This window comes from Crocodylus siamensis, chromosome 12 (genome assembly GCF_052110815.1).
Source record: "Crocodylus siamensis isolate JL-2025a chromosome 12, ASM5211081v1, whole genome shotgun sequence".
In the NCBI taxonomy this organism is placed as follows: Eukaryota; Metazoa; Chordata; order Crocodylia; family Crocodylidae; genus Crocodylus; species Crocodylus siamensis.
In genome coordinates, this window is record NC_143406.1 from 19309767 (window position 1) to 19328076 (window position 18310).

Consider the following 18310-nt stretch of genomic DNA (forward strand, 5'->3'; position numbering starts at 1 on the left):
ATATCTGTTTCCCAGTTCCCCTTCAGTAAAATGACATAGTTATCTTTTTCAAACTGACAACTTTTAGCAAATGTTTGTTCATATATAATGTTTGTGAATATAAAAAAAAAATCATTGCATCACCAGGCTCTGTGGCAGGCTGGTAGGGGATGCTCCTGTGCTGAGCCACGACCACCTTCCAGGCTCTGAGTGCCTCCCTCGGGGCTCCTCACATCTGGCTGACCCCCTTCCTGGAGCACACCCGCTAGCCTGGGGGTAGAGCTGCCACCACCCAGGGACAAGGTTGATTCTGGGAAACACAGGCCTAGTAGCCCTTGAGGGTACTTGATTCACTTCAAGAAATTGGGGTGCTTCCCTCAGTCAGAAGCATAAGTAGTGGTCTCCCTTAGTCAGCTGAACCAAGGGGACCCCAAGGCATAATCTAGACCCACTCCCAATAAGTCTCCCACACTAGGTACAAAGAAGAACTTTACTGGTTACAAGGAGTAGGGTTGGAATAGGGTACAGAGTTGAGTAGTATCAGAGAAATCCCATAGAGCAAACAGGCTGGCTGGAGTAGCCTTTGATCATGCATCTGAGTTACTGCAAGCTATATATCTAGTTAAATCTCAGATAGCTTACTTACAGGTATCATCCAGAGAGGCAGGTGGAGATTCCGTCTGGAGGCAGGCAGTTCCTTGATCATGAGTTTTGAGGGAGAGAGCAAGTTTCAGATGGTCCAGCTCTTCTTTCTTTCTGAGTTTTCCTCATGGCTACTACTTCCTTCTCCTGGGCAGTCCTTAACTTATATAGCCCTTATGACCTCATTTACCTGGTCCAATGGAGGCCAGCACCTGTTGGCTGCCAGCCAAACAATGCATCACTGGTTGCTGGGCAGACTGGCAGTTTCTAGCCCACCAGGGAGCCCAAACCCCTCACCCAGGCATCTGATGCCAGTCATGTAGGCAGTGGGAGCAGGTTTCCCCTCTCACTGAGGAATGTATCTAGCTCAGGTTACCTAACAAGATAGGGTGAAGTGCATACCCTCTGCAGGGCCCATACTAACCAAATTGTCACAGAGCAGAGTTCTTGGGGAAGAACAGAGGTGGCCTTCTGCCACAGGCTCTATCCTTAGAGCCTTCCAATTTTCTGCATGCTATACTGTGAAATTCCATACAATGAGTGTGTTACTTCAAAAATACTGAGAAATCAAAGGGATTATTTGCAGCAAAATGCTACACAACATGTGTCATGGTGATACTTTCTCTCCTGTCATGGGTGTTCTGCTGGGTCCTGTTTCCTTTCCTGTGCCAGAGTATTCACCAACTACACAATGCCCTCCACTCGTTTTGGAGGTCTGCTTTCTTAATTTGTATTTCTTACCAAATGACATTCTACATCTCTAATATTATTTTTAAGACAGAACTTAGGCAACAAATATACAGTCAAAAGTATTGCAAATATTTCTCAGATTAGTCAATTTATTAACAGTTTACAATTTTCAGGTACCTAAGATTATCAGTATGTAGTTTAATGTTCACTACTTTTATCCTGAATTTATTTGCACCGAAGAATCTTCACAATCATTGTCGTTTTCTGAATATCTTCAATTGACCATTGAAGATGAACATTATCTGCCATCTAAGTCCCCAAGTTCACTATCTGTCCATGCAACAACAGTTCTGTATTGACAGTTTGTTGCATAACAAGTCACATCTCCAAAGAAGTTGGTTCAATAAGACACTACCAAACCTCTCTCTTAACACGATGTGAGGATTTGACAAAGGAATTATTTGTAAATTAATTGTAAATGGTTGCAAATGAAAGTGCACTAAAGTATTTGTACATTTTTCTTGTGGAATATGTTGAAAACAATTCCACTGAGACAACAAGATACCAATTTGTATCACAAAAAATAGACCTGAACTTCAGAGTCTGCCCTTACCCCACTCCCCCACCACCATGTCTTTAAAGATCTTGTCAAGAACCCAACTGTTGATGGACTTCACATGACCTGAAATAGCATTCATACTTTGTATTTAAAGCTCAGTTGTCATGTAGGTTTGGAATGCAGATTTTCCAGCTCTGTTTACTTTCTAAGGCTTGGAACTCCATTGTACATTTCTTGACAAGCCAGTTCTTAGATGCAAGATGCTTTGGCTAAAGTTTTTTAAATGAATGGAAATACATTCTTCATGCCTCCTCCAACTCCCTTACCTGGATAACGTTCTCATTTCAGTTTCTACAATAGCAGCAAAGTACCTTGTTTGGAACTTATTTTGAATACCACCAAGACAGTCAAATATTTGCAAATGACAACATAAATCGTTTGCATCCCTGTAAAAGCAACATGGGCATGGATCAGCCAGGCATCTTTGGATCTGGAAGAATTTGGCCAGATTCATAGGGGTTTACAAGGCAAAAAAAGTTCATGGCAATCAGGAAGTTGGATAAATAACATTTGTTTTTGCTTTCACACACACACGGACGCACGCACACACACGTGTGCGCACACATGCACGTGAATTGGAAATCCTAGAAGTACTGAAATACCTATATTGGGGGGGAATTTACCTGAAACTTTCAAAGTGATTTAAAAAATCCCCTCCTTTCACTCCCTCAGAAAAACTCCCTGAGAATTGGGAAAAAGATGCAACACATAAAGGCACAGACCAAGCAAAGGCACATACCAACACATAAAGGCACATATCAAAAGGGCCTTCTATCCCAATAATATAAAGATCATAATTCTTAGCCCATATGCTGAGCCGGGTTCTCACCTAAACTAGTACTATGCAATCTCCATGATCGAGTGATGCTTCTAGTTTAAACTCTAGACCTTTTAGCTTTCAGTGGGCATGTCTACACATGCATTTGGTCCAAGATCAGTTTATTCACAAGTAAATTACCCACAAGTAAAGGATCCCAGGCAGGCATCTACCTGTGCAGGGAAGCGGGAACAGATTTGCTGCCTGCAATGGGCCTCTGATGCCCTTGGGGGGAGTTCCAGGCTGCCATCAGGGGCTGGCAGGGAGCACTAGGCCAGGAGACTCTGGCTGGGCCTGGGACATTTCACCCTGCCATGGGGGCTGCCTGCTTCCAGGATGAGGACAGTGTCTCCCTGCCCCAGCAGCAGGGAGCTCCTGGCCCTGATTTCTAGATCTGGGGCAGGGGAATTCAAAAGAGCTGCAGGGGAGGGGCAGGTCCCAGCTCCGGGTGGACCACCTAGCTTGGGGTGGGGCAGCTAGCAGCTAGCTTGGAGATAAGGTCTTCTAGCACCCTGCTCCCTGATTGCAATTGTGGAGCGGGAGCTGGGAGATAAGGGGGCATAGGACATAGGGGGAATTAGGGAGGTATACTGCATAGTAAGCACGTGCACATGTAGATGCACATGCTTACTTTGCAGTAAATTATGCTACTGTGCAGTTAAGCGTCTCATGTGACATGCTCCCTCTGGTAAGGATTTCAGATGAAGCTTCAGGGCATTGCTTCACAGGAAAACCAGGTACAGCTGTATCAAATGCCCTTAGCTGGACCTGTGATAGGGAGTAAAAGTAACCTAGCCATATAAGCTGTTTATCATTTGAAGCTGTTTGTCTTAGTTAGTTAGTTATTTAGAATGCCAAGTACATATAGGGACAACATTCTGTGCTCTCAGCCCTGTTAAGTGCAAACAAAAACAAAATAGTCCTACAAACAACACTAGCTGAAATCCTATTTATTCTACTCATAAATAATTTTAGTTTTCATTCTGCCAACCTTCCTTATAGCAGTGCAAGAGTGCTGTTGTAGGTATAATGATCCAGAAATAATTTGAGATATGGATTTTTTTAGGATATTGTTTAACTGAATGTCTTAGATATCATCCCTACAAAATCCTTGCCTCTTATAATCTTCCTTACAAACATCTCTGTCAATTAATTTGGAAACAAAAATCTTACATGTCCTTCATATTCTTCTTCAAAAGTTGGATCTATAAGCCACTGACAAGATACAGAGAGGATCAAGATAACCAACAAGAATAAAGGAGGGAAATGCAGTGTATTTGTATTTGTGTGTAATTGTAATGTGTAATACAAATAAAAATTGTAATTTGTATTTGTGTGTAATTTGTTATCTTTACATTCTGTTTTACAGCCATACTAGAAAAGCTGGAGGAATACTTCACTATTCGCACTCTCTATTTCATAGCATATCTTGCCTTTGGACTTGGCACAGGCTTGGCTACACTCTCCAGAAATATTTATGTGGTTTTATCACTATGTGTAACTTATGGTATTTTATTTTCAACACTCTGCACACTCCCTTATTCTCTATTATGTGATTATTACCAGAATAAAAAGGTAAGTTCTTTATTACATTCAGAATCCTTAAAAGTTTCAGCACTATCCAATTCATTAATCCATCATAAAAACTCCACCTTCTATGGATCTGGCATCTATGAATGCTGAAAAATATCATGCTAACTTAAATGGTTTTGCCCTTTTTGTTTGCTGTTTGTTTTCTGCACACACAGAGTCAGTTTTTTAAACAAATTAATTACATCTCTTGATACTAAGTAGCCAGTTACATGCAGAAAGTTCTCTCTAGTTTCTCCAACACTGCTTATGGCTTTTTCATTCCCCATTGCCCTCTGATTCCTGCTGCATAGTATTAAGGAGACAAATATTTTTTCAAAGACATCTGTTCATAACACAAGCTTGCATTGGCCATACACTACTAATGTCCCTGCAAGGATGCTGGGTAGATTCTGTCAAAAAACTATGTCTAGAGGTTATATGCCAGCTGGACAGGAGCAGAATGGCTGAATTAGGCATGTTGCAGGCAGTCAAGACTTCTGTTAAGGTATTCAGGTTGTAGCTGTATTGGTCTAGAGGCAAAAGGAATCAGAACTCATGGTAGAGGTAATATCTTTTATTAGACCAACTAGATTTTTGCATTTCTGACACTGCAGCAGTATAAACATAGGGGAAATACCCTTGAGAGACTATTCCTGCACAGGTTATAGCTGCTGAATGGATTGTAGATCTAATATTCAGGCAAACTACATTTTTGTTGGAGCATGAACTGCAGCTCTAGATAAGCATTTATAGTTTAACCCTCCCTTAAGTCCTTCACATTTGCTCAAACTTGTGTTATTGAAGCTGATGTTTTTCAGATCCACTTTCTGAATGTATTTTTAAAGTGTAAACTTAAGCAGTTCAAACATTTTGGAGGGTCAGAGATAAACACTTTTCCCACTCTAAAAGAAACCCTTTTATATGAACAGTTTTAGCAACAGTTTGGGTTAGAAATGTGAAATTGGTAAATAACAGTCCTTAGGCTGGACAGGAGACTTTCACTTTGTGATTTGGATATGGACAGCCTGCATATGCATAGCAGTTTTTCAGCAGTACTTGAAATTTTAGCTTTGACATCTCTGAGAATTAAGCAGAAGAGATTAGTGTAGGGCACTCCTTCACACCCCTGTGCCCCTGCATGAGCTGAAGCAGAATGGAGTGCTCTATGGGTAGGGAGCAGTTAACCAGGAGTCACACACCTTGACAGTTGTGTTGTGTTCATCTCCTGCTCAACAGCTCTCCCACCTCCCAGGCAGGCTTGTTTAGTGAACAAGGTGCTTGCCACAACCCTGGGGTGCCCTAGCTCTGAGCTGGACTCCCCAGCCCAGCCCCAGCCCCAGTTCCAGTTCTAGTTCATTGCAACAGAACCAAGCTTCCCCCGTTCCCTCCCCCCCCAGCTCTTCTAAGATAATTACTGGGCAGGCACCTCAAATGGACCCAGACTTCAGGCAGGCGCAGGGGCTGTTGTGGAACCAGCCATGCCGCAGGTCTCACATGTGCTTCTCTCCTCTGCAGTTTGCTGGCCTGAGTGTGGAGAGCCCACGGCGTGGCATGGGCGTGGACATCTCACTGCTGAGCTGCCAGTACTTCCTGGCACAGATCCTGGTATCCGTGGCCATGGGCCCCCTCACTGCGCTGGTAGGCAGTGCCAACGGCGTCATGTACTTTGCTAGCCTTGTGGCTTTTGCTGGCTGCCTCTTTTCTTCTCTCTGTGTTACCTACGAGATCCCATCCACTGAGGAGCTGCCAGAGGAACAGCAGCCACTTGTGCAAACAGTGTGACGTGTACGCACAGGCTGCACTGGAGCCAATAAAAGCAAATGGGGCCAGTAGATGCCTCCATGCGCTCATTACTCGGCAGCTTGAGGGGCTATGAAGGGACTTGGGAATGGCAGGCAGGTGGGGGTGGGGAGGAGTCCCTGCCCAGTACTGCCCCCTGGTGTCTGAAGTTGGGCATTGCAGTCAGGTGGAAAAAATTAACGAGGGTAGGGGCGAGGGGTACTGGGGGTAGTGCAGGGGAGTGGGGGGGTGGAGGGGAAAATAAAATCCTGCTCAGTGCATCCCCCTAGTGTCTGACAGGGGTACTGAGGGCACAGGGAAAAAAAGATCCTGCTCAGTGCTGCCTCCTGGTGGTCAAAGTGGGTACTGCAGGAAGTGGCAGAAAAAAAGTCTTGCTAAGTGCTGCCCCCCCCCGTCCATGACTGAAGGGCGTACTTCAGGTCAGTGGTGCTGCTTGATGGCCAGAGGTCTTACTGCAGCTAAATCCGTCTTCAGTGTTGCCCCTGGTGGCCAGAGGAGGTACTACAGCCATACCCATGCTTAAAGGCACCCATTGCTTTTTAGAGGCTTGCCAACCTTGGGGCATGAGGCGGTACTGTAGCCAAATCTGTGCTCATTATGGCCCCCTGCAAGAGGAGGCTGAGGTGATCTTGTGGCTGCCTACAAACTCATCAGGGGAGGCCAGCAAGAAATAGGGGATACAATGTTTACCAGGGTGCTTCTTGGGGTAACTAGAAATAATGGCCACAAACTGGAAGACAGCAAATTCAGACTGGACATCAGGAAAACATTCTTTACAGTGAGGGTTGCTAAAATATGGAATACGCTTCCAAGGGAGGTGGTGATGTCCCCTTCCTTGGAGGTATTTAAAAGGAGATTGGACAGACACCTGGCTGGGGTCATCTGACTCATTCCACCCTGCAGCCTGACCAATGCTGCATAGAGGGGAAGTATCACCTCCCTAGATCTGTTTGTGATGCACCTACTTATGCAAGAAAGGGTGTGGTTAGCTTGACTTATTATCACATAACACTGGTGAGTCATGTTTATTTTGGAGTGGACTACTACTCTGAGATCCCTTTCTGTAGTTGTGCTATTTAGAATGATACCTCCCAGGCTACAGGAGTGTTGATGATTCTTCCTCCCCAGGTGCAACACATGACACTTATCCTTGTTAAACTGCATCCTATTCTGTTCGGCCCATTTCCCTAGCCTGTCCAAATCAACCTGGATTCACTCCCTGCCATCTAGTTTGTGTACTTTCCCGCATAGTTTGGTGTCATCAGCGAACTTGAACAGGGTGCTTTCTAGTACCTCATCCAAGTCACTAATGAAGATATTGAATAGTACCGGTCCCAGGACAGAGCCTTGGGGGGCTCCGCTGCCTACATTTCTCCAGGTAGATACTGACCAATCTACCACCACTCTCTGGGTGCATCCCATAAGCCAATTTTCTACTCACCAGACTCTGTAATAATTTACATTGCACTATTTAGTTTATTTATAAGAATTTTGTGTGACACTATGTCAAAGGCCTTTAAAAAAAAATCTAAGTAGATATCAGCTACCTCTGTTCTTTCATCCAAGCATTTTGTGATCCAGTCATAAAATGAAATCAGGTTAGTCAGATATTCTTCCTAACATCTAACCTAAAGTTCCCTTTCTGCAACTTGAGAACATAGCTCCTTGTTCTGTCATCTGTCACCACTGAGAACAGTCTAGCTCCATCCTCTTTCAAAACCAAATTCAGGTAATTTAAGGCTCCTATTAACTTTCCTCTCAGTCTTCTCTTCTCCAGGCTAAATAACCCCAGTTCTCTCAGCCTCTCTTCAGAAGTCACGTGCCCCAGCCTCCAAAACATTTTTGTTGCCTTCTGCTGGACTCTTTCCAATTTGTCCACATCCTTCCTGTAGTGGGGGGGACCCAAAACTGAACACAGTACTCCACATGTGGCCTCACCAGTGCTGAATAGAGGGGAAGAAACACTTCCCTTGACCTGTTGGCAACACATCTACCAATGCAGCCCAGTATGCTATTAGCCTTTTTTGCAACAAGGGCACACTGTTGGTGCATATTCAGCTTATTGTCCACTGTAACCCCCAGGTCCTTTTCTGCTGAGCTGCTGCCCAGTCAGTCACCCCCAGCCTGTACAGGTGCATGGGATTGTTCTGTCCTAAATGCAGGACTTTGCACTTGTCCTTGATAAACCTCATGAGATTTATTTTGGCCCAATCCTCCAATTTGTCTAAGTTGAAAACCTTGTTGAAATCAAAGTATATTACATCCACTGGTCTCCCCGTATCCACAGAGCTGTCATAGGAGGCAATCACATTGGTCAGGCATGACTTGTGCTTGGTGAATCTAAGCTGACTGTTTCTAATCACCTTCTTCTCCTCCAAGTGCTTAGAAATGGATTCCTTGAAGATTTGCTCCATGATTTTTCCAGGGACTGAGGTGAGGCTGACTGGTTTGTAGTTCCTTGGATCTTCCTTTTTCCCTTCCTTAAAGATGGGTACTGTTTTCCCTTTTCCAATAATCTGGGACCTCTCCTGAGCGCCATGAATTTTCAAAGATTATGGCCAGTGGCTCTGCAATCACATCAGCCAACTCCCTCAGCACCCTTGGGTGCATCTCATCCAGTGCCATGGTCTTGTATATGTCCAGCTTTTCTAAATAGTCCCTAATCTGTTTCACTACTGTTAGCTGCTCATCTCCTCTCCAAACTGTGCTGCCAGGTGCATTAGTCTGGAATCTGACCTTGCCTGTGAAGACTGAGGTTAAAAAGGGATTTGAGCACTTCAGCTTTTTCTGCATCTTCTGCCACAGGGTTGCCTCCCCTGCTCACTAAGGAATCCACACATTCTCTGATCCTCCTCTTGCTACTGACATACTTGTAGAAATCCTTCTTGTTACCCTTCACATTCCTTGCTAGCTGCAACTCCAATTGCACTTTGGCCTTCCTGATTTCATTGCTGCACACCCAAGCAATACTCCTATATTCCTTCCTAGTTGCTCATCTAAATTCCCACTTCTTATAAGCTTCCTTTTTGTAATTTAGTTTACTAAGGAGTTCCCTGCTAAGCCAAGCTGGTCTTCTGCTATACTTGTTAGGTTTTCCTGCACATCAGGATGGTTTGTTCCTGCACTCTCAGTAAGGTTTCTTTAAAGTACACCCAGCATTCCTGGACTCCTCTCTGGCTTCCCAGAGGATCTTGCACATGAATTGCCTAAGCAAGTTGCAGTTAGGTTTTCTGAAGTCCAGGGTCTTTATTCTGCTGCTGTCCTTCCTTCCTTTCCTCAGGATCGTGAACTCAATCATCTCATGGTCACTGCTGCCCAAGTTGCCATATACTACTACATTCCCCACCAATTCTTCTCTGTTTGGGAGCAGCAAGTCAAGAAAAGCATGACCTATAGTTGGCTGCTCCAGCATTTACACCAGGAAATTGACCCCAACACTGTCCAGAAATATCCTGGATTTCCTGCACACTGCTGTATTGTCCTCCCAGCAGATGTCAGGGTGATTGAAGTCCGCCATTAAAATCAGGGCTAGTGAAGAGGAAACTTCTGCTAGCTGTTCGAACAAAGCCTTATCTACCACTTCTTCCTGGTCTGGTGGAGCCCACCAGAACTTCACCCTTATTGCACTCTCCTCTGACCCTAACCCAGAGACTTTCGACAGGTCTATCTCCAGTTTCATACTGGAGCTCTGAGCAATCATATGGCTCTTTTACATAAAGTGAGATTCCTTCTCTTCTCCCCTGCATGTCCTTCCTGAACAGTTTATATCCATTCATGACAGTGCTCCAGTCATGTGAGCTATCCCACCAAGTCTCTGTTATTCCAATCACATCATAGCTCTGTGACTGTGCAAGGACTTCCAATTCTTCCTGCTTGTTTCCCAGGTTCCATGCATTTATTTACATGCACCTAAGGTAACTAGTTGATTGTCCTGATTTCTCAGGAAGTATAAGAACACCTCCCCTGTTACCCTGTCCTGCTTGGTCTTCCTTCAGGTCACCCACCTCCCCACTTACCTCAGGGCTTTGGTCTTCATCCCTGGGCGAACCTAGTTTAAAGCTCTCACTAGGTTAGCGATCCTGTCCGCAAAGATGTTCTTCCTTCCTGACTAACGTAGTCTCTTTCTATGACCAGGTAACAAAGAGCTTAGATGGGAAGGAAGACCCCAACTCTTCCTAGCAATTCTTCTTCCTGGAACATCATCCCATGGTTAAAGAATCCAAAGCCATACTGGCAATACCACCTGCACAGCCAGGTATTGATTTGTGGGGTGCACCCAACCTGCTCCCACCCAGGCCCTTTCCCTTGACTGGAAGTATTGAAGAGAACACAATCTGAACTCCAGGCCCCTTTACCCTTGCATTCAGGGCTCTGTAGTTGCTTTTGATCCACTCAGGGCCTCCCCTGTCAGTATCTTTGTTGCCCACATGAATGAGCAACATGGGGTAGTATTCAGAGGGCCGGATGAATCTTGGCAATCCCTTCGTGACATCTTAGATTCAGGCTCCAGGCAAGCAGCAGAATTCCTGAGAGAAGAGGTCTGGTTGGCAGATGGCTCCCTCCATCCCCCACAGAAGGGAGTCTCCAGCTACCACCACTCCTCACTTCACTTGGTGTCAGTTATTTCGATCCTTCCCACTTTGGCGAGGCCTGGCCTGTCTTCTTCCACCAATGGAATGTGCTCTTCCCTCTCTGTTGCTAGGGCTTCATATATGTTCTCCAGACAAACTGCTGCAGGTGGAAATGAAGATTTCTGCGTGCTGCCAGAGGTCACAATCTTCTAGCTTCCACCCTCCTGAGAGTTCATATCCTCTGTCTTCTCTAACGCTGTCTCTGGCAGGTCTTCTTCCACTGTCCTGGTGATTTCCTTCAGCATCAAATCAATGAATGCCTCATGGCAGAGGATGCTTTGGAGCCTCACCACTTCTTCCTGTAGCTCTCTTGCCTGTTCCCTGAGAGACACCACCAGGAGGCACCACTCACACTGCAGGTACTTCCCAACCTGGCCACCACTGGAAGGAACCTGCAAGCCACAGTCTGCACAATGCCAAACCTGGACCTTGGTGGAAGCCTCAACAGTGAGCAGTCCTGCCTGGAGAGAAACCTCACAGGTGGAGGAGAGGCAGTAGCTTTGGCATTGTGACACTTCAGCCATTTCCCTGGGTCTCTTAATATGCCTTCTCTCTCTTACTGCCCTTCTCCCAAGTACACCTTCCCTAACAAGCCTGCCTGGAAGCTGGCTTGTTTAATGCTTTTTGGCCTGAAAGGGTTCCCTTTTTTCTGCTCCTGCACCCCAAGCTGAAAGGTTCTTTCCATGAAAGGCTGGAGGGGGGAGGGGAGGGGCAGCAGGAAACTGATCTGCCAACTGCTTACCCTGCTTGCAGCCCCTGATCACTGGCTCCCTGGTTGCTTAGGGAGTCTTCTTTTATACCCTGCTCTGCCCCCTCAATAGGGCTTCTTTCAGGCACAGACGGAAATCATTCATCAGTCAGCAATCACTTAGCTAGCAGCACTCCCAGCTTCTCAGAGCACATGCCCCAAACACACACAGCCCATCAGACAAACACTCAGCAAGCTAAAGGCACAGGCAGCTCTGGATCACTTACCTTCCCTGGGCAGGATCTGGTGCCTGGTTCCTGGCTTCTCTTTCCCTTTCTCCTCTTACTCTCAGCAAGCAGTCTGCAAACTTCCCAGGAGGGCTGAAGGGGATGTGCCAGTCCTCCCATGACTGCATCCCCCTGATCTGCCTGCCAGATGAGGGAGGGAAGCTGGGTGCTACCGCCTGGGTCTGGGGAGCTGGGGAAGGGAACTGAGCCCAATCACTCAGTTCCCCTCCCCAGCACTAGGATCAGGCTGGGCAAAAGGAACTCAGCCTAGCTGAGCTGAATTTCCCTCCCCAGTGCTAGATCAGGCTGGGGAAAGCCCAATCCTAGTGCTGGGGAGGGAAACTCAGCTCAGCTGGGCTGAGTTCCTTTCCACAGCCCAGCTGCAGAACTTGGGAGGGGAAGTCAGCTTGGGCTTAGGTCCCTTCCCCTGTGCTGTGATCAGCTTCCCACAGCCTGGCTGCGGGAGAGTGGGAGAGCCAGGCCTGCACTCCCAGCTGAGCCACATGGGGCCGCTGGGTGTGAAGTCCTGGTTCTCCCGTCTCCCACCACCTGGCTGCTGGCTGCTGGCTGCTGGCTGCTTCAAAACTTGAAATGTTTCAACTAGCCTTGTTTTGTTTCGAGGCTGTTTCAAAACCCTTCATTTTGATTCCGCTGTTTCAAGCTCAAAATGAGTTGAAACAGTGTTGAATCAAAACAGGTGGTGAAATTTTGCACAGCCCTACTAGACAATCTTTCTCCTTCACCGATGTAGGGTGTCCCATGGGCTCCCTACAATGTGTGCCACCCCAACAGTTACCCAAGTGATGGAAGGTAAAGGTAGGCACCCCACCTCCAGTTCAGGGCACTGTTGGAGGAAGCTTACAGAACTGGGGCACTCAGAGGACTTTGGGGTTTGCTCACCAAGGGAAGCACCAGCTTTTGCCAAGTTCCTCTTTGAAAGCAAAAAAACCCCCAAAACAAACCAAAACAGACAAACAAAAAGCTTCTCTCAGTGCTAGACAATCTTTCTCACTACAATTTTGGCTGCTTGGCCAGCTGCCCTCGTGGCAGTACTGACCCTGCATGCTTTGCCACCCTGCAGCAATGCTTTTCTACACCCCAGATGCCTGACAGTGGACTGCACCCAACACTGCACATTCTTTAGTGGTTTGCAAATTCAGGGGTCCCTGGGGTCCCCTCCAAGCAGCAGGTGCAGGCTGGTCAAGTCAGCCATTCATGTTTCCCCCTAGTCCCCCAGCCTTTCACTTTTTCCCCCTGGTCCCCAAGGTCCCCCTGGCACACAGACTGGCTTTCTCTGGCCACTGGATGAACTTACAGGGGTGCCCACCCAGGGGACCACTACCCTTTGGCCAAGTGGGTCTCTGAAAGCAAACACAAGCTTCTCTCAGCATTAGACAGTCTTTCTCCCTCACTGATCTAGGGTGTCTCTCAAGCTCCCTACAATGTTTCCTTTCTCTGCAAGCATCCAAAGGTGCTTTGCCCAGCAGCCAACAATTTGTTTCAGTCTTCAAATTCAGTCTTCAGTCCCCTGGCCATCTCAACAGTTCCCCAAATGATGGAAGGCAAAGGTAGGCACTGCCCCTCTCTCCCCCACCCAGGTTCAGGACACTGATAGGGCAAGCGCACACCACTGGGGCAGTCAGTGGACTTCCGGGTTTGCCCACCCAGGGGACCACCAAGGACCCAGTAGGAGAAAAGACCCTCACTGCCCCTCCCCAACCACTTCTCAGCCCCAGCCGCAGCCCCAGCCAGAAGCACTTGTCCACACTTCTTATCTGGCCTCAGTCCTTTGTAAACACACAAAACAGTGGTCCACCCAAGGTGCCCTCCCCACCCACCCACATCACCCTCTCCTGCCTACACATCTTGCAATCCTCTCTTGAAATGTACTATCACACCAGCACCAATGGGGTTTTTGCAGTGCACACGCAACTGTACTGTACAGTAGGGCTCTGCAAAACTTGGAATCATGATTCAGATATGGAGATGATTTGGATGATTTGGAGGCCAAATCTACAGATCCAAATCAAGTCACTGGAAGCTTTAGTCTTTCTGAAGCAATTCAGAGCTTCCAAATCAATTCAGAAAAGATTTGGTGATTTGAAGATTCGGCCGTAGGGTATAATGGGGAATCAATGTATTAACACACATACGTGACATGAGTTTTGCTTTCAAGACTTTGAGGTGCAATTTCCCAGAAACCCCTGCACATATCACCTTGAAATTTGGCATGCGGCATGCTCTTAGCAGAGGCTACCATTCCTGCATTTGAATCAGTCAAAAGGCAACAAAGTTATACATATTTTATTGATTCCTCATTATACTCTATGGCTGAATCTCTGAATCGGCTCCGAATCTGCTGAAGCAATTCGACCGAATCAAATAAGAAAAATGATTTGGATCTCCGAATCAAATCTCTGAAACATCTGAATCTGAATTGAATAGTTCCCTATTTGCATAGGCCTACTTACTTATAGAATTTTAAGTAAGCACCAACAATCAAACAAACAACAGTCATTAAATAATCAGGCACAAAACAATAGTCCCTCATGGAATAATTAGAGATCATCATTTTCACTTCTGTCAAAAATACAAATGGAAATCATTAAAATGCCTCCTGAATATTACTCTGCTGCTGCTTTCTGTGAAAGAAAGGCAGAATAAAAGGAATTTTGCTTTTTTCTCACCCTACAAAATTACACAGTTTAGATTTCCCCAACTCTTTACTATTTATTAAATACATACCTAATCAATCACTCTCCTGATTGATAGTATTGTTCTTCAGTCTGGGTCATGGCATTACACATTGATGGGTGAGGAACAGCTGGGAGGGGAAATGTCTTTCAGTACTTAGCCCATTCCTAAATCTCAACTAAAAAGCAGTGGGTTTTAAGGCATGAAAAGTAGCCCGCAGTTGGGAAACTTACCGATGTTTGGCACTCTGACTCTCGGTCTTCGTCCCAAAAAAATGGCTGGCAGTTGGATTCCAACTGGTGCAATGCTGGCAAAAGGAGGGTGAGGGACCATGTACAGAGTGTTAGTATGGACTAGAACTACTGTGGGTAGCATTAGCACTAGCACGCTTTGCATGGGTACAGGTAGAGGAGTGGCTGACCATGACTGAGTCAGTGGTGAACACAATCTGTTTGTGAGATAGCTTGGGTGAATGAGGTTTTGGGAGTGGTTTGGCCAAAATGTCTACCCTATCTTCCTACCTGTGTTGAAAGCCGTGGTGTGGGTCTGTAGGTGTCTGGCTCTGCTGGTGTTTGTTTGGTTCTGGTGTTTTATAGTGTTACCAGCCAATTGCCCATCAAGAATGATGCGGGGGCGGGGGGCAGGCAGGGATGGAGCCCCGTGTCCACCCCCCTGTCTGGGTCTGCTCCCCCCCTTCCCTCCTGCCACTTGGGGTCCAGGCCCCCTTCCCCACCATGGCAGCGAAGGGAGGGGAGAAGTGGGTTTGGGCCCAATGCAGGAGGACGGATGTGGCAGAGGAGCAGGCCCAAGGGTGGGGAGAAGTCAGCCCACAGTGGTGGCCAGGACACAGACCAGTGGGCCTGCCAATGAAGTGGTGGCAGGGGGACAGGAACAGCAGGCTCGGGGCTGACATGGGGGAGAGGGGTGGGGAAGTGGACCCAGGCCCGAGTGGGGTAGGAGGCCCTTTCTTCCCCTCCCTTTGCTGCTGCCACATTGGGCAGGGCCTGCTGCTCTCCTCCCCACACCATCACAGTGGGCTGGCTTCTTCAGCCCCATTTGGGACCACTCCTCCCCTCCCCCCACCACCCTGCATTGGCCCAGGCCCACTTTTGCCCACCTGCTGAAGTGAGCCCACTCCTTTCCCCACGCCTCCATGCTGGGCCTGGGACCACACCCCCTTCCTCTTGAAGTCTGGGGCCACTCCCCAGTTCCCCGCTGTGGCAGCACGGGGGGACAGGAGGAGTGGGTTCAGGGCCTACATGGGGGATGGGGGACTGGGGGAAGAGTGGGTCTGGGCCTAGGGGGGGAGGAGGCCTGCTCCTTTCCTCCCCCCATTGCTTCTGAATCAGGCTGGACCAACTGTTCTCCCCAGCACCCCCATGGTGGACTGGCTTCCCCCCTCCCTCAGGCCCACTCCTCCCCCACACCCCTTGCATCAGGCCCACACCTGTCTTCCCCTTCCTCCACCACCGCTGTATCGGCCCAGGCCCACTTCTGCACCCCCACTGCCATGGTGGGCCTGCTCCTCCCCCCACCCACCCATGCCAGGCTCACTACCCCCTTCCCCCCTGCTGGTTGGGGTCCAGGCCTGCTTCCCCACTCCCCACCATGGTAGCAGGGGGAGGGCAGGAGCATGCACAGGCCTGCTTCTCCCTTTCCCACTACCATGGCCAGCCCAAACAAATTCCGCCCCCCCCCGGCCTCCCACTATGTCAGGCGGGTGGGGGGAAAGGGAGGCCAGTGGCACTGGCCTTGCCCTCCCCCCCACCATTCCCTCTTGCTGCCACCTCAGGGCTGCTTTGGGGCTGGGCTGTCATCATGGGGGGGGTGCACATGAAGACTGAGCCTCGTGTCAGGTCCCGACCCCATTTCTCCTCTGCTTATGGGAAACAGGCCTGCTCCCCACATCCTCCCACTCTCTCCTCCAGTCCACTCTCTCCACCCTCCTCCATCCCCCGTGTCCCCGCTGTCATGGCAGCACTCCACCATGCCATCTCCTGTCCCTGGCTGTTTCACTCAGCCAATCAGAGTGTGAATAAAGCATTATGGACAGACAGACTGACAGAAAGACAGACTAAGGCTTTATAATGTTAGAATGATGTATGCTTTTCAGTAATTTATGTAGGGTGTGCTCCCCTGCCTTTCTCAAGGGATAATGGCCAATCATCAGTGATTCGTTAAAATTCTTTGAGGTAAGAAATGCTTTGAGCCAAAGGCACAAAAGGTACATGGAATACTTCATGAGAAGGCCCCAAGCTAGCTGTCACCAGTAACACCCATGCTTGTGATGCCAGTTGAGGGGTCCCCTCTCTGGTTCCCTCACCCAGCCCAAGACTATGTGCTCCCACAGTGCTCCCACAGTTATTGTCAGGGTCCACAAACCTGTATCCTCTGTAGCAAGGGGGTTGAAACACAGGGCTGTCCCTCCTCCCTGTGTGGCTGTCCCCCTAGCATGCAGCCTGGCCTTCTCTGGCCAGGGTGATTGATGTGAGCATACAAAGATGCTTTGCCCAGCATCCAACAATTTCTTTTGTTCTTTGAATTCGGGGCTCCTCTGCCCACCCCAACGTTTTCCCTAGTGATGCAAGACAAAGGTAGGCACCCTGAGGGATGCACCCTGCCAGAGCTGGCTACCAAACCATTTTCAAGCCAGCCTTTCATGCTTTCCCCAAGAAAGACCCCACCTATATCCCCGCTGGCCCCCAAGGCCCCCCTAGCATCCATTTTTCTCTAAACAGCGTCCACCCCAGGGCTGGCCACCAAACCATTGACAAGCCTGTTCCCTGGGTCTTTCTTGCCTCCCCCGCCACCTTTTTGACAATGCTGGCTCAGCACCACCCATGGCTACCCAAAGGGTGTCACATCCCAGGGGCTTCATGCCTTGTCTGTCATCCATGCTTGGGTGCTAGTTTCAGGGTGTCCCCAGTGTTCCCCCAGTCAGTTCCCACATTGGCATAAAAGCTACCCCTGACACTGAGCACCAAGAAGTCTTATTCTACCCCTTCCCTCCACCCCTCCCCCCACCTTCCATACTGTTTCCACTTTGGAATTTCTTGGGTTTCCCAGTACTGGTTAAAGGACCTACCTTTCCTACTGTTTCAAAAATATATTGCAAGTGATGATAATATACAAGAATACTCCAAAGAAAAGAAGAGAGACTTGCCATTTATGTAAGTAATCTTTAATGATTTATTTACCATAAGTTACATAAAAAGCAAACATTACATGATTTTCCATGTAAATAATTTTCAACACAGTTACTTCAGCTTATTGAAGACAGCTTTTTGAAGGCAGCTTATTCCAGACAGTTCAGCTCATTGTACAAAATACAGTTTATTGCAACCAGGCCAGATTGTGCACTCCATGCCAGGAAAGACTGCTGAGGGAAGACAGTTTGGTGTCTGGTGGGGGAGGTGCTAGTACAAGGGAGGCTAGGGGACAGTGATCATGTAATGATCCAGTTTGCTATTCAGAGAAAGGTGGGGAGGGTAACTAGCACAACGCAAATGCTTGACTTTAGGAAAGCCAACTTCGATATGCTCAGGGCAGTAGTCAGGGAGGTATTCGGAGCCCAGGGTGTAGCAAGTATGGGGGTCCAGGAAAGGTGGTCGTTCCTCAAGAAGGCTATCCTTGGGGCGCAGCAGGATGCAATTCCTCTGCGCAGGAAGGCAGGAAAAGGGTCCAAGAAACCTTCATGGCTGAGCGCAGATATCCAGGCTGGCCTGAGGGCAAAGAAAAAAGCATACTGGTGGTGGAAGCAGGGGGCAGGGACCAAGGAGGAGTACACCTCCCTGACCCAAGCTTGTAAGGATTTGGTAAGGAAGGCTAAAGCAGCACTGGAGCTTAGATTAGCTTCTGGGATTAAGGATAATAAAAAGTCCTTTTTCAAGT

The 18310-nt window shown here is 47.9% G+C and overlaps 1 protein-coding gene across 6 annotated transcripts in view; it reads left to right on the forward strand.

The window, feature by feature from the left end:
* SLC45A1 (solute carrier family 45 member 1) overlaps nucleotides 1-6141 on the forward strand; it is a 102225-nt gene extending 96084 nt beyond the window's left edge. For all 6 annotated transcript variants that reach the window (XM_090024715.1, XM_090024714.1, XM_090024713.1 and 3 more), the window contains 2 exons: nucleotides 4117-4322; nucleotides 5835-6141. In XM_090024715.1, coding sequence (XP_089880841.1) covers nucleotides 4117-4322; nucleotides 5835-6101 — 473 coding nt within the window. In that variant the 3' untranslated portion in view covers nucleotides 6102-6141. The remainder of the gene's footprint in view (nucleotides 1-4116; nucleotides 4323-5834) is intronic.
* The last annotated feature ends 12169 nt before the right edge of the window (nucleotides 6142-18310 follow it).